Here is a 15,370-nt window from a genome sequence, read left to right as displayed (position 1 = left end):
TATTTTTTCGTTTGAAATTTTGAATGAAAAAAATACTTCTTTTCTTCTAAAAAAATTATAGCATCATGTGTCGATATTATGACATCCTGCATTGAAATTATGACTTCCTGCGTAAGATGTCATAATTTTTCATAGGATGTCATAATTTTGGTAAAGATATTTTCGTCATTAAAAAATTTTATATAAAATTTTTAATGATGAAAATATTTTTTTCTCTATATGACATTCTGTGAAAAAATTATGACATCTTGTGCAGAAAGTCATAATCTTAATGCAGGATGTCATAATATCGGTACAGAATGTTATAATTTTTTCAGAAGAAGAGAAATATTTTCTTCATTTAAAATTTCAAATGAAAAAATAGAATTACGAATATTAAATATACATTGGAAAGTGATGGCTACGTAGCCCAACCGGATAAAGTAGTGCGCTCCATGTTGGATTTTCTACACCATGGATCACGTACAAAGAATTTCTCTTCATTAAAATCTCCATGGGCTGTGAGTTGGTTAAATGCAAACTGGCCCATAATAGGATTCAGCTTAATATGAAATGATAAGTGAGTTAATGATTTTATATGAAGGTTTCATATGAATATTAGATAAGCTAAATCTCGTGACTCTTTGTTTACTTTCTTTTAAAATGTTTCTGAATTTTTTATCCCATACATTTTGACAGATCTAAAATATATTATCATTGCAAATGATGATAAACTTTGATGTAAAATTATGTTAAATTTATAAAAAGAATTTTGCATACTGTGAAAGCCAAACTTAAATCATTTTTTATAGAAAAAAAAAAGAAATCGGTTTTCAATTTGCATACCTGGACCAAGAACAAGCAAAATCCTTCGAACTTCGACAAATTGAGAGTTGTTTTATTTCTCTAGTCATCCATCTCGGCCCATGAACTAATATATCGGCTTCATCCCGGTACCTGTTACGCACCGAAATGGCAGAAACATATCAACCTCGGAAGACTTGCTTCTATCGTGGTCACGCCCCACCAAAACCCCACGCAGCCTTTCGAGTTCCGCCAAACCCCCAGGCCGATGCTGCTGCGGTCCGTGCTCCGGTCCGCCGCCTTCACCGCGGCTAAAACCCGAAGGCCTTCCTCCCTCCTGTCCTATCTTCTCGGCCACACCGCCGCGGCGGCGTCGGCGTCGGCGGTCTCGTCCCGCTTCTACTCCAAGGCAAAGACCAAGACCACCACCACCACCAAGGGCAAGGTTCGGGTCAAGGGCCCCCGCGGTGTCTCCGCGGATGATGCCGCCCGGCCCGACGAGGCCTCCTCCGTCGACGACGACCTGAACGTCGAGTTCGAGCTCCCCACTGATCCCCTCCCCGTCACCTATGACCCCGCCCTCGATGTCGGCCCCGGAGGCCGCCCCCTCTTCTCCTTCACCAAGTCCTTCTCCTCCCTCACACGCAAGGACGCCTGCACCTACGTAGACTTCAGGTGCCTCCTTCCCCCAGCTCCCATTGCTTCTGAGGCCATAAAAGCTCGCATTTTCGCTACAGTGCTTTCATAAAGTTAAGATTTTTACCCAAAATCGGCATCTCATTGGTTCCTCTTTCTTGCTAGCTTGGATGAGTGGAAAGCGATGTTGCCTGAGGGACTGCCGCCGGGGATGGTGAAGGAGTTTGAGGAGACAAGGCGGTGTGCGGTGATGGTTAGGCAGAGCTTTCTGGACTTGCGCGATAACTTCCGCCGGATTGTCGATCCGCCCATCCGGACAGGCGCTAAAAGTGAGCTCATTTTGGTTGCTCCTCTCTCTTCATTTGCTTCTTTTCTATTCTTTTAATTTTATTTAGTTAATCTACTAGGAGCAGTACTAGGAGCAGTGCTTGGCGTGAAATGTTCGTAACTGGCATTCCTTGACTTGCACTTTCTGTCTTCTTCTTGTACACATTGGAAGGGATGTTTAGTTTGCATGGAAAAACTTCTGATATTCATTGGGATTAACTTTTTTATCTACCCCACTTCACTTGATTCAGTAAATAATCAGGTTAAGATAGCAATTAGGTATTTTTAAGGATTGCTCATGCGACCCTTCCATTGATCTCGAGGATCAATTCATAGTCATGTCCATGGCAAATAAATTTTTTTCCTCTCTCATTCTTCCATCCATCATTATTTGATGACTGATAGTCATGGGTTATCTAATGTCACTTTTCATATCCGCATGTCTTTAATAGGTCTAAAAACTGAAACTACCCATTCAAGTTTATGGAATGAACTTAAAATAATAGTGTTGACACCCTTATCCCTTTATTGACATTTGCCAATTGGTATTCATGTAACACTGGAATCCTCTGTGTTTTTTATTTTTTTTTTCTTTAAAAAACATTTTATGCTCATATAAAACCTGCAATAAGTGGAATTCAGAATACTAATAAGAATTCCGACCAAGTGTTTGTTTCCTTTAAACATAAATGATGCTTAGAAATGAACTTACTTCCATTTTTTCTTTTCACCGCTATAGTTGAACAATGCCACATTTTCCCATACATGACTGAAGACTAGATCTGCACAGTAGGCGGCAAGACTATCGTGTGTCCCTGTTTTTGTGCCAACCTTGTTTTTTCATGAAACATCCTACTGCCAGTCTATTGCAACCTACAGTTCAATTTTTTTCCAGCCATTATTAGTTCTATGAATCCAATACCACACAAGAAAATAAAAAGTACGAACAGCTTCCAAGAATTACAGTTCTATCAGACCAGTATGACAAGGTAAAAAAATCATAAGAGGCACAATACTAACAACTTGTAGAACATTGTTTAATCTAACCTCTTTAATTAGTTCATCGGTACAAGTGATCCCCTGTTTGTGGTTTTGACATAGAGGAGCTTTCACAACTTCATCTTATTTGGCATATATCTCCAACTACCACAATCATGCATCATATCACTTCCTAACCTGTTTGTGTGCATTTGTCTTTTCATCTAATGTAAGTGGAGTTGCATAATGATAATGATGTGAGTGCAGAAATGTATGTTGAAAGAGAAACTACTATAGAATGATAATTGTACCTCAAGTAACCATAGGTCTCATCCTTTTCATATGATATGTGCTTTTAATTCATTGTGTCATAGGCTTGTGATCTAAATTGGCAACTTAGTACACATCTTTTAATTATGTTAAGTATATGGCATTTAAGGTATATAAGAATCAAAGAACCAATACAGAACTAGTGTTTAGTGAAATACAAGGTTTTAAATACTTTGAAGTGGGGCTATCTTGGTGTTTCTCTGGAACAGGACACCCGGATCTGACAGTTGGGATTGTCAGATGTTGCACCCTCCCTCCAGTATTTGAAACCTTTATAGAATACAAGATTTTCACCCATTATTTCTCTTTAGGTATTTTCGATTTTTAATTGCTAGTGTTATTTCATTATCCTTAGCATCTCTTACATATCAAATAGGTCTAGGTGCTTGAGTTGTTCTACAGATTTTACATTGTGGTTTGGCATCATTGAGGGCATGTTTGGCTGGGAGAAGTTGGACTCTAAAATAGGAGTAGGAATGAGTGACTCCCATTTGAGCCATTTGGGTAGAGAAAATTCTATTCCTATTTTGATTTCAAGAGGGAATAGGAATACCCCATTCCTCCAAAATCCAATCCATGCTCTCTCCTAGAATTCAAATACAATTCCAATTCCAGTTCCGATTTTAGTCATGAACCAAACATGTCAGGGGATATGGCCATTTGATTTTGTTCCAATTCTGATTTTGATTCAAGTCATGAACCAAACATGCCCTAGTGTATTTTGTACCTTAGTTAATGACTGATGCATTTACCTTGAAAACCACCTCAAATTTTATTGCATGTTGTCACCTACTACCATGAGCTTTCTTATGGTTAAAAACACAAAATGTCATCCATGAACTGTAAGATCTTTTTTCTTGAATTTATGGACCACATTATATCTATTACTTGCTACATGTTGCTTGTTTTATTGTGACTATCTATGACCTTATCATAATCATCATACGTGAAAATTTCACTTAAGATGGAAGGTTACATTTGCAATATTTTCTCTGGGAGTTGTTTAGTCTAATCAACATATTTCTATGTCAGAATAGATGTTGACCTAACTGTTATATGTACATTTTCATGTACCTCTGATTGCATAGTATTAATGACATAACATACTATTGATGAACTGTATCCTGGAAAGGCATGCATTAGCACAAATAGTCTTCATGAACAAAGAGTATCATTGATCTACACAGGCATGTTCAGAGGCGTACAAGCAACATAAATGGAGAATCCTCTTGATATGCAGGCCTTGCTTGTATTTATGCAGCGAAGTTATTTTTACAGTTCAGGTGGCTTGATTGACCACTTTCACTTGTTTACAAGGCACACCACTGGAGCAAATTACTTATTGTAAAAATTCTTAACAACAAAATATAATAATTTTTTTCATAATAACATAGCAAGTCTCAGAGCAAGTTAAATTATTGCTTAGTTATCCAAGCTTTTACCTGCTTGACCAAATAAAATTGATCCTACTTGTGATTAAATATAATTTTTTGAAAAAAATTGTCATATGGACACCATTTATCATTCTGTGGCATCTTGTTCTCTTTGGCTAAGAATGTGATTGCAAGAGTCATGGCACATCCTGTTTGTCAGTGTGATAGGATCAGTGCTACTCTTCCCTATACTCTTTGGCCACCGATAAAGAAAGAGCGGAACAAAGATATTAAGGAATCCAGACTTTTGAGGACAGAGCACAAGTTTAATTATGGCATCTCTCTGTACCTTTTCCTTTTCTTTTCTTTTCTTTTCTTTTTTTTTTTTTGTTTTTGATGTTTTATCAGGTTTTGGATCCACATAATATGCCTTGTTTCCACTTGATCATGCCACTGGTTGGTTTATTACTATTTCAACTTATTCTTGGATTTATTGCATTCTCTTTGCATTATAGTAGTTTGGAAGGAAAGGCTGATGAAGGGTCTTTGTTTCTGTTGACAATTCATTTTACTTAGTGACACAGTTTGCTCTTGTGTTCTTTGGTGGTGAAGTTTCTTAGTCCTTTTTTTGAGAAATGCATTTTTTACATTCCTTTTATTATCTTTTGTGGTGAATAAATTCCACATATCCTATCAGTATCATGGCTATTGAGCTTCTTTGTGAACTACCCATTGTATGCTAAATTTAGTAGTATTGTTCAGCCGGAACCACTAACTATTAGATGATAATTATCATATGTAACTGCACACTGATCTAGATTTTTGTTGCATGTGATATGAGTTAGTGCTGGTGCCTTGTGGCAAGCTGTGTGAAACCCAATGAGCAATATCTTTGTTATCATGCAATCATGCTAAGCTGTTACTATGTTTCCTTATTCTGCAGACTCAAAAAGGCAAATTGTCTTGGATGGTCCAGTTAGCTGTGGAAAAACCATTACACTTGCTATGCTTGTTCATTGGGCTCGTAGTGAAGGGTGGCTAGTCTTTTATGTTCCAAAAGGTAGGGAGTGGACCCATGGAGGATTCTTTTATAGAGCCCCATATTCTGACCTTTGGGATACTCCTGTCCAGGCTGCCAAAATCCTTCAGGTACAGAACCTCTACTGAAATGTGACATAATAGTAGGCAGTAATGAGTCCTGAATGTGCGTGACAATACTATTTATTCAAATACAAAAATTCTCAAATTTTTATCACTTCGCTTAATACTTAGGCATACATTAAATGATGCTGTTTATGGAATTTATATCAATCAATCCATGGAGGAAATCTATGTTGTTCTTAAAATTGTTAGGTATCAGTACTTGTTTGGCATAGGTTTTTGCTACTGGTATTTTTTTTTATTGGAAAGGACATTGTAGCCTGATCCATTTCTGACATTTTGTAGAGAAGTGGTTGACCCTAGCTTTATGCCTTCTAGACTAAGAAATTAGAATAAGGGATATTTTATGCTTGTTTTGGTTCTCTTACTTTTAGTCATCATAATGTAAGCCTTCTCCCATTAAAATGGAATTGGATATGCAACATGACATGAATTTAAGTTAGAAAGTCTCCATTAAATATTCAAGCAGATCCTTCCGCGTTAGATTAAGTAACTCATTCCTCTCGTGCTAGGGAAAACTCTAAGCAAGTGAGATGCTTGCCATTAAACCTGGTAAGCCACTTTGTGGTTAAAGAGACCTGCCTAGTTGGAGTATTATCATAAATTCTGATGCTATGTGCAAAGTACAGTCGAGGAGGGAATGCCTTTAAGAACTTGGCTAAGGCCTCATTGTTCTGTATGCAGTTGAATATGGCATCAGCATTTTTTTTGTTTGTTTGTGGTTGCGGGGGGGGGTGTGGGGGGAGGGCAAGTGCATGACAGTGCAAACTCTGAAGTAAGACATATGAATGACCTGTCTGGCAAATACCAATGTCATTACATACATTGAAAGGTACACCATAGTGGATCAGTTGCATTGTAAGAACATTTGTTGTAAGCTGGTGTCATCTTCATTTCCGTTTCTCTAACATTCATTTTCTTTCTGCCTTATTTTCCAAATAAATCTTCCAACTGTGTGTGCTGAAAGCTGAACAGGTAAAAAAAGACAAGAAAAGGGAGATGTAAGAAGACAAGATTTATATTTATGCTACACACAACTCGAATTTTATATGCTGCTTCAAATGACAGCGTATTCTTCTATCTTAAATGCAACCATGCAAGAGAAGGCTTAAGATATATTTAAGTATGTTAGGGAAGTTGATGGGATCCATTATTTAATAGAAGCCACTATTCTTGTATTTGAATTTCTGAGAAATTGTAAATTCCAATCTATGTTAGATCTCTTTATGCCATTTTGTTATAAAGAATAGGGTTGTCCTGATGAAAAAGAACTGAGAGTGAAACGACGCCGTTGTTTATTCAACTGATCTTTTTTAGTGATTGCCATGGATAGAAATTGCACATTGTAAAAATTACATTTTTAATTTTTGTGGTTTCTTGAAACTATCTGATAACCCTTTTTCTTTTGAATCTTTAATTCCAATGACTTCTATGGTCATTCCAGGATTTTCTGAAATTCAATGAGTCTTTCTTACAAAGATTACCTTGTCAAATTTTTGATCCCATTCCCTTGGGAGAAGGTGCTGGTGCTGGAATGATGAAAGGTGTTGATTCCATGGCAATGCCTGAAGGTTCTACATTATATGATCTAATTCACACTGGAATTAGTTACACACATGCAGCAGTCGGTGTTGTAGTTCGTTTGAGGAAAGAATTGTCACTGGTGAAAGATTTACCTGTGCTGTTTGCAATTGATCAAGTATGATTGTAGTTGCCTCCAATCACATGTGATTTGCCATTTATGAACCCATTCTAGTTGCAAAAATAGCTATATGTTTCAATACTAACATTATACATATTCTTTTCCTTTTTGTCTTTGCAGTATAACAACTGGTTTACATTCAGTGAATATGAGGAACCCGTAACTGTACGTTCTTGCCAGCCGATTCATGCAAGGGAACTTTCAACGGTTAGTATCATTTTGTTTATTTCTATAAGTTTTGGTTTGCAGTTGGGTATCGTCATCTGGTATTCTTTAGTGCTGCAGAGTAATTAAGGATCATGTGATTTCTGAAAGCTTTAAACGACACTTTGCAGAAGTAATTAAGGATCACATTTTCCTTGTGTGCCCCTGATCCTATGTCGTCTCTAGCTGACAGTGGAATAGTTTGTTAAGGAAACTTGGGCTAGAATGTCATGCACGATACTTCTTGTTATCTTTGTTTTTGTATGCTGCTTCCCTTGTATATGTTTGCTTTTGAGCCAGGATAATTACTATTTATTACAAAGTTTGGTGAAACACGTGTATAAGCCATGGGCAGTAAGCATCTACACCATATAGCCGGGAAGGGCATTTTGAGTTGATACTTCTCCATTTCTGTCATGAGCCATGTCTCCTATAATACTTGTTAAGAGTAGTAGAAAATGTAAGAAATTTGCCCTTGTAGCACTTTAACCTGAGTTTTTAACTTATAACCATCATTTTTTAAGTTCCCCTCAATTCATCCAGTTGATCATTTGACAATTGAACTGGAGGTGGAAAAGATGGAATGCAATGCATGCAACAACTGTTATAGGAGAGTTGAAAGGGAAATTCCTCGCAACGAGCCACAAATCTTGCTTATTATAGATTTATGCATCCATATGTACTAGTAGAATATGTACATGTTCTATGTGCTCTTTAAAACTAGTATCTTCAGATGCCATTTCCAAACTCAAAGCAGATGATGGGTCTCATAGTATTAAGATTATTGAGGTTTAATGATGGATTTTACAAGCTAATTTGAGAATTATATTATTTTAATTAAAGGTTGGACTACTAGGAAACATTTACATAAGTACTTCAAAATAATTGGAAGTAATAATATTGGCTTTACTAGCATCTTTTGTATATCAACAAAAATGTTAATGGTGGAATCTTAGAAAGCTTATTATAAAAGATTCAGAAACATGGAAACATTTACTTGAGTTCAGTTAAGTCTCTGATCAGTATTGACAATATTTGCTGGCTTATAAGATGTTTCATTTTAAAGGAGGTCGATTGGTAAAATGGAATGTATGTCTGCATATGTTACACACACATGCACATGTGCACACATGTCTACCTATATATGTGCATTTGACTATGTATATAATTACATTTAAGCACATACATGAATATCTTTATAAATAGGTTTTCATGTCTGAATATATCAATCATTATTATTAGGTCATCAATCAAGCCTTGGCAGCTGAAAACTTCAACTCTTGGTAGCACACCAACTTATGATTACATCACGTGCACGTTGCCTGCCTATAACAAGTTCAAGCAAATTATGTGATACATTAGTCCGTTTGCATGCCACGCAAGATACTAGTTTTAGGTGATAATTGGCTTAGCGGGACAAATTTTTGTTAAGATGATTTAATAAGCTAGTCCCTTGATTGCATAGCGAACAACAGTTGTGCTTTGGAGGCTGTTGAGTTACCTTCTACTTATATTGGTACACTCAAACAGTGGATGATGTTTGACCCATGGTTCATCATTCTTCTAGTGGTTTACTTTTCTTAAGTTTACTCAACCATTATATAAGTAAACCTTTTCTTCCTTTTTATAGGTGAATGCTTACAGATCTATGATGCATGATGATATGATGGTTGGAGCATTCTCTCATTCAACAGCTGTGGGCAAACTACGTCAAGAACTTCCAGATGTTCCATTAGATGCTCGTGTCATGCTCCCTCGTTATACCTTGGATGAGGCTGCCACTGTTTGTCATTACTATCTTAGGTATGCTGACACATGTAGAATGGTGCCAACACCTTCAAGTAATACATTTTTTTCTTTATTTCTTTTGATTTTAGTTGCGGACCATTCAACAGTCATACAAGAATAGCTTGTTGACAGGTAGAATTTAATTACTTTCTTGAATCTTTGCAGTTGAAGAATTTAATTTAGTTTGTTGACAAAAATTTAAGTGTGAAAGAATTTTGTTTGAATGTTGCCTTCAGATTTGTCTTATGATTTAATCTATTGCAACTTTTTATGGTAACTGAACTGGGAAAAATATTAAAACTCAGAAAATCATAAATGGCTTACATGCAAGTAAGGTCTCAGAAGCATGAGAAATAATTTATTTTCCATATGCCTTATTATCATGATTATTATTTATTACCAACCATCATCAGCAAGCTTGATCTAGTATTTCTAGGGATTGTCAAATTTCATCTTCTAGCCCTTTGACATAAGGCTGAGGTTAATTCATTATACAAGGGCCACCTCTCTCTCTCTCTCTCTCTGCGGCTCTCCCTCTCTTTCTCTCTCTCTTGTGCATGCATGTACCATCTGAACAAGTCTTCTCTATTTGTTTTCAACTATTGCGATAACAAGTCTTATCTATTCATTTTCAATGATTGCAATCATACACTGACTGTAGCATCTCATAACCGAATCTTCTTATGCTCCCCGTGCGTTCACTTGTTCTTACCACACTCATCTTATTTAATTGGACGATCTTTATTACCCCAGTATTTGTACTACATAATGAACATACTGCTGCCTGAATTACTTTGAATCTCTAATGCGTGTGCTATTTACATAATTTTCAAAATGCATATCTTCACATCTGTAATTCAATAGGATATATCTTTCCTGATTTCTCCGTTCTTTTGTTTGATTGATCCAATAAAATAAAAATGAGTTCAGTGAAAGAATTTTTTGCCATCAATTTGAGGTATGGTCTCATTTTCATATCTGTTTTAATGAAGTTGCACCCAATGTATTTTGTTTCATTTATGTTGATCTTTACCTCCTTATCTTCCTAGATTTTTTGTGTTCCCTTAATAACAATGGAAAGCAAATGATGATTACCCAAAAAGGTAAAAAAAATTAAATTAACCGAGCAACCTCCACACATTTATGCTTTGGTGATGGCATCAGCTTGCTCACTCTATGACCTTAAAGTTTTGTGGAAAATGCAGAAAAATTCAATTTAAACTAGTGATGTTTGTTAATTGGAAATGAATAAGATTGGCACATTTCAGCAGTGATAAATAGCATTGCACAATGATGCTCCTTTTTAATCTTCCACAAAGTCTTGTCATTGATAGTGTTTAGTTTCATGACATTGCAAATCATTCCTGGGAAAGAGTGCTTATGCTATGTCGAAAATTTCCAGTTCTCGAGTCATAAAAATTTTTGTATCACCTTTCCTTGTATGAAAATGTCTCTTTGACATGGCTCTTTTCAGGCAAAGGTTTATACGACGTGAAACATTTTCAGAGGAAAATTGGAAAAAGATTTACTATTTGTCCAATGGAAATGGCTCAGAGATGATGTTTGTTAATTGGAAATGAATAAGATTGGCACATTTCAGCAGTGATAAATAGCATTGCACAATGATGCTCCTTTTTAATCTTCCACAAAGTCTGGTCATTGATAGTGTTTAGTTTCATGACATTGCAAATCATTCCTGGGAAATAGTGCTTATGCTATGTGGAAAATTTCCAGTTCTCAAGTCATAAAAATTTTTGTATCACCTTTCCTTGCATGAAAATGTCTCTTTGACATAGCGCATTCTTTTCAGGCAAAGGCTTATACGACGTGAAACATTTTCAGAGGAAAAGTGGAAAAAGATTTACTATTTGTCCAATGGAAATGGCTCAGAGATGAGGTGGTTGGCTCCTTTTATATAACAAAGGTGGAGGAAACCTACAGTGGTGAGAAGCAACTATACATTTACTGCTAAATATGTGCATGCATATGACTTTTTATGCATGTGCGTGCATGTGCACATATATGTAGGCCTATGCATGTGTGGTAATATCTAAATATGTTTCCAGTAAGCTATAGCTTTTATAGACCGCTTTCTGTCATTTATGAGTTCTATCAGATGTTGAATGTTGGTCCTCCCATCAGCTCTACCACTAAAGTTCTTAGCCTCCTTTGCAAATCTACAGGTACAACCCGGACAAGAAGTCATATTCCCGAGAGCCTTCTGATTTGGTTAGCCAGCTGGTCATTTCACGTCTTGTCATGTCTTGGTCCCGTGCTTGTTCTATATTTGCCTGTGTCTTCTTGTTTAACTTGTTTTCTGATTACTCGAACAGACCAAGGCTCAAGTTTCTTTCTTTTGGGATAGCGAAATTTCGTGTACCCATTTTAAGGCTTACAGCTTTCTTCTCTCTTTCCAAAGGTTGCTTGGAGTACATGTAAGACTATTGAAATAATGACTTGTGATTTTCAAGTCCAAGCAGATGGTTATAATTTGAAGATGTAGGGAAGTGTACCACTGAACTATAAAGACAATTCTCTATAGAGCGTGCAAGTTTGCAATTGAAATTTACAGACAAGATGTGTGCTTGCTGTCAAGTTTTTCTTAGTAATTTTTAGAGTTGTCTTTTAATATTAAAGAACCCTTTTCTCAGAAAAAGATCTCAGGAACAATGATTTTTTTCTGGTTACAAAGAACAACTGGTGCTCGGTCTGAGTTATGTGTGCGTTCAACATTGTCCTACTATGCGTTGGAGTTCATAACAGTGATTTTGTGAATCGTCTGATCGAGTTTTGAAACAAGTTTATTAGCTTTTTCTAAATTTATTTGCCCCTCCTCCCTGACCTATTATAGGCCTAAGTTCTTTCTTTGCAAAGCTTTTATATCATTTAAAGCCAAATATATACGATGTTTGTATGGAAATTTTGTGGTCGCAAATGCGGCTTGACTTTAACTACATGTATTTCCAGATTACAGATATCATCCCATATCTGATTTCTTGGTGAGGCACAGGGGCCAAAGTCAAAATAAATGCTGGAAGGAACTGGCACTCGTCCGTTCATCCCATTTTTCGCTTTGTAAAATGAAATTTCAGCATTTGGTTAATTTTCCCTATTTCCTATGTTCCTTTTCTACCAACTTGGGTCATCCGAATGGTTGGTAGAACTTCATGAGGAGATGATGAATTGAAAACCATCTGAAACTTACTACTGCTATTGAGAAGATAGAATTGACTGCCATTTCACCTACCTCAGCTTACCAAGTAAGTAATTGATTGAGTTGTAGAAATCTAGGCTTTGTAACAATATGCAGGGAGACACTGCTTTCTGCATCAGGCAACAGCAACTCTTCCTTCTTCCCAATGAACTGCTCCTTGGTCTTTGTGGTTTCCATTCTCATACTGATGATGTTTGTGATGTTTGCAATGGCGGCTTGCCAATGCCGAGCTGCAGTAGGATGGGGGCCCCTGAATTGTGGCCCCTACAACCTAAGGTGTTGCAAGATGATCGCTTGTAACCCCAAACTGTGAAGTGTTGTTTGCCGCCTTCTCTCCCTTCGTGTTTAAGCCCAAGGTTGTTCGGGTTCAATTTCTCCATGTTCCATGCATCATCTTATATCTCGGCGTAGTATGCTCATGTAGGTTGATTTGTATTTGCATGAAGCTGTTTTTTATTTTATTTTAATTTTTTTTTTGGTGGGTGTGTGTGTGTGTGTAACTTGTTTTTTTGCTTGCTCTGAGTTCGATCTTTCTAGGTGTCATAAGCTATTCCCGGCATAAGCCCTGATCATGCCTTTTCTTTTTTGTGTAAAATCACTCTCTAACTGGAGTGATTCAGAAATAGTAACCAGCAGAAAAGGAATCACTTGTGAATACCAAGAGACATAACTATTCTTATCCCACCTTTTCTTAATCTCAAACCAAACACAACCAAAATGTCCTTTCAGTTATTAGGGTTTACTGTGCTGTAAGGCCACTGGACCCCATGGAGGGTAGGCTAAGTCATATCTAGTTTTTTATGCATACGTACATACTTTGGGTAAAATGAAGGTGGAGAAGGTACCACTCGCAGGATTTAGTAGTCTTGATAGCATACCCATTTTCCATTCGATATCAACCAGAATATATGGATTAAAATGAAAATAACGATATTTTTCTACATCACTAAGTGACATTCTCATTATTAATGATCTACATGGAACTTAAAGGGAGTTGCTGTGCTTCCATACTGCATGTCAGAGTGGAGAGTAGGTGCTCCTCCATGCTAAATAAGGACAATGACATCATCAACAACAGTCATAATTTGCACTGGTCATCCCTCGACAATAACTAGCTCATTATGGCGTTGGGTTAGAGGACAATAGCCATCTGGACGCTATCCTGATACCGTACATTTGAAGCCGGAGGAGACTCTACCAGAACAGGCACAAGAACAGCTTCGTATCAAGCCCATGTGAGAAAACATAGTTGCGAAATTCTTTGGTGGCGTAGAAAATTCTTCATTTTGTTTAACTGATCTGCATATTCATTATTTTTTAATATATATTTAATATTTATTGATCAATTTTTTATTTAAAAATTTTATATGACGAAAATAATTTTATCTTTTGAAAAAATTATTACATTCTATATTCATATCATGATATCTTGTATCCATAATATATGATATAATTTTTTTTAAATGATAGAAATATTTTTATCATTTAAAAATTTTAAATAAAAAAATCGATCTGCAAGCATTAAATGCATGTTAAAAAATGGTTGAATAAAAATACGCCTTTCATATTATGATATTTTAGATCATATTATGACATTCTGAGCTATATTACGTCATAAAATGTCATAATTTTTTTTCAAAAAATAAATATTTTCATCGTATAAAATTTTTAAATGAAAAAATTAATCTGCGGATATTAAATGCGCGTTGAAAAATGGTGACTATGTGGATCAATCGGATGAGATGGTGCACTCAATGTTGGATTTTTTATCCCACTTACGGTGCACAAAGAATTTCTCAAAAGTAGTTATACTTTCGCCACCACCCTTCGTACTTCCTAAAAAACAATGTGGCCGAACATCCAGAAGTTAACCATAGAAGCATGACGCATGATAACGCTGGCACCAAGCATGACCCACATGGTTATGAGCTGATCCGCTTGTTTGTGATGGGATCCATAATGGCACTACTGCGTCTAGTCCAATAACGTAGAAAATAAAAATCCTCAAATTTGCACTTGGACGGTAGAAAACAATCTTTATGGACCACCATGATACTCCTAGAGTGTAAGATCTACATTCACCACAGTATAAATTGGCATTTGTGTATATTGGCTTGCCTAGTTTCGCTATGTTTTGGACCTTGCCGGTGGCATTTGATCATTTCAAGACTTGAGTACTTTGGGGTCTACTCTACTGGGGTTAAGTGCTATACTTTAGAGCTACCCCATAAAGGTTAAATGCAATACTTTGGACTTACTCCATAAGGCTAGAATTGTATAGGCTGACGAGGGATAAACTATTTTAGAAAATGATAATAAGAGACCCATCGAAAATATTACCATAAATAACCTTGATTTTTTATAATGGATTCTAAACTTCTCCTTAAAATCATATTTAAAATATTACTTTGGAAATTAATATGTATGCAACTCTTTGGACTTGTGTATAATTTTGATTATGAAAAACATATATTGTTAAATAAGTTATTTTGTATCATGCATTTATCATTATTCAAGTTTATTTTGTTATACTTGATTCCTTTGGATGTGGTTTTGGATACCTACTAAACTGTTACTTTGCTCTTTGGTTTTTGCTCTTTCTTTTTTTTAAAAAAAAGAGCCCAGGGTCTAGGGTCCAGGGCCCAGGGCCCAGGGCCCAGGGCCCAGGAGGAAATTGGTAGAAGTTGGACTGTGAGATTAAAGTGAGACCCTAAATTTAGTTGACTTTCTGGTTTTATTTGAATCCTCCTTGATATCATCATTTAGTAGAACTATATGAATCCATTAAAACTTTATAAATTGATTATATTGTTTGAGTCGTAATTTTGCTTGAATAGGTAATGTGTGAATGTTTTAGGTATTGGTGCGTTGGCA

The 15,370-nt window shown here is 36.2% G+C and overlaps 1 protein-coding gene across 2 annotated transcripts; it reads left to right on the top strand.

Annotated features, from left to right (window-relative positions):
- Nucleotides 1–985: 985 nt before the first annotated feature.
- Nucleotides 986–11,858, top strand: LOC105046812 (uncharacterized). Of its 2 annotated transcripts, XM_010925534.3 has the most exons (8): nucleotides 986–1,458; nucleotides 1,585–1,748; nucleotides 5,371–5,576; nucleotides 7,033–7,287; nucleotides 7,411–7,497; nucleotides 9,125–9,297; nucleotides 11,093–11,225; nucleotides 11,466–11,858. In XM_010925534.3, the coding sequence occupies exons 1-7, from the start codon at nucleotides 1,052–1,054 to the stop codon at nucleotides 11,199–11,201; spliced, it is 1,401 nt and encodes a 466-aa protein (XP_010923836.1). In that variant the 5' UTR covers nucleotides 986–1,051; the 3' UTR covers nucleotides 11,202–11,225; nucleotides 11,466–11,858. The 2 variants fall into 2 exon arrangements, with proteins under 2 accessions (XP_010923836.1, XP_073115622.1); XM_073259521.1 differs by lacking the exons at nucleotides 11,093–11,225; nucleotides 11,466–11,858 and adding an exon at nucleotides 10,757–10,890.
- The last annotated feature ends 3,512 nt before the right edge of the window (nucleotides 11,859–15,370 follow it).

The sequence above is a fragment of the Elaeis guineensis genome, chromosome 6 (assembly GCF_000442705.2).
Source record: "Elaeis guineensis isolate ETL-2024a chromosome 6, EG11, whole genome shotgun sequence".
Taxonomy (NCBI): domain Eukaryota; kingdom Viridiplantae; phylum Streptophyta; class Magnoliopsida; order Arecales; family Arecaceae; genus Elaeis; species Elaeis guineensis.
The sequence above is the reverse complement of the archived record's forward strand: the minus strand, read 5'-3'. Positions and strand labels throughout refer to the sequence as shown.

What these genes read in the sequence shown, in the direction of transcription:
- LOC105046812 (XM_010925534.3), top strand. Translation starts at nt 1,052, where the DNA reads ATGCTGCTGCGGTCCGTGCTCCGGTCCGCCGCCTTCACCGCGGCTAAA. An exon ending in CATCCGGACAGGCGCTAAAA is followed by an intron (nt 1,749 to 5,370) that starts GTGAGCTCATTT and finishes CTTATTCTGCAG; the next exon opens with ACTCAAAAAGGCAAATTGTC. An exon ending in ATGCAAGGGAACTTTCAACG is followed by an intron (nt 7,498 to 9,124) that starts GTTAGTATCATT and finishes TCCTTTTTATAG; the next exon opens with GTGAATGCTTACAGATCTAT.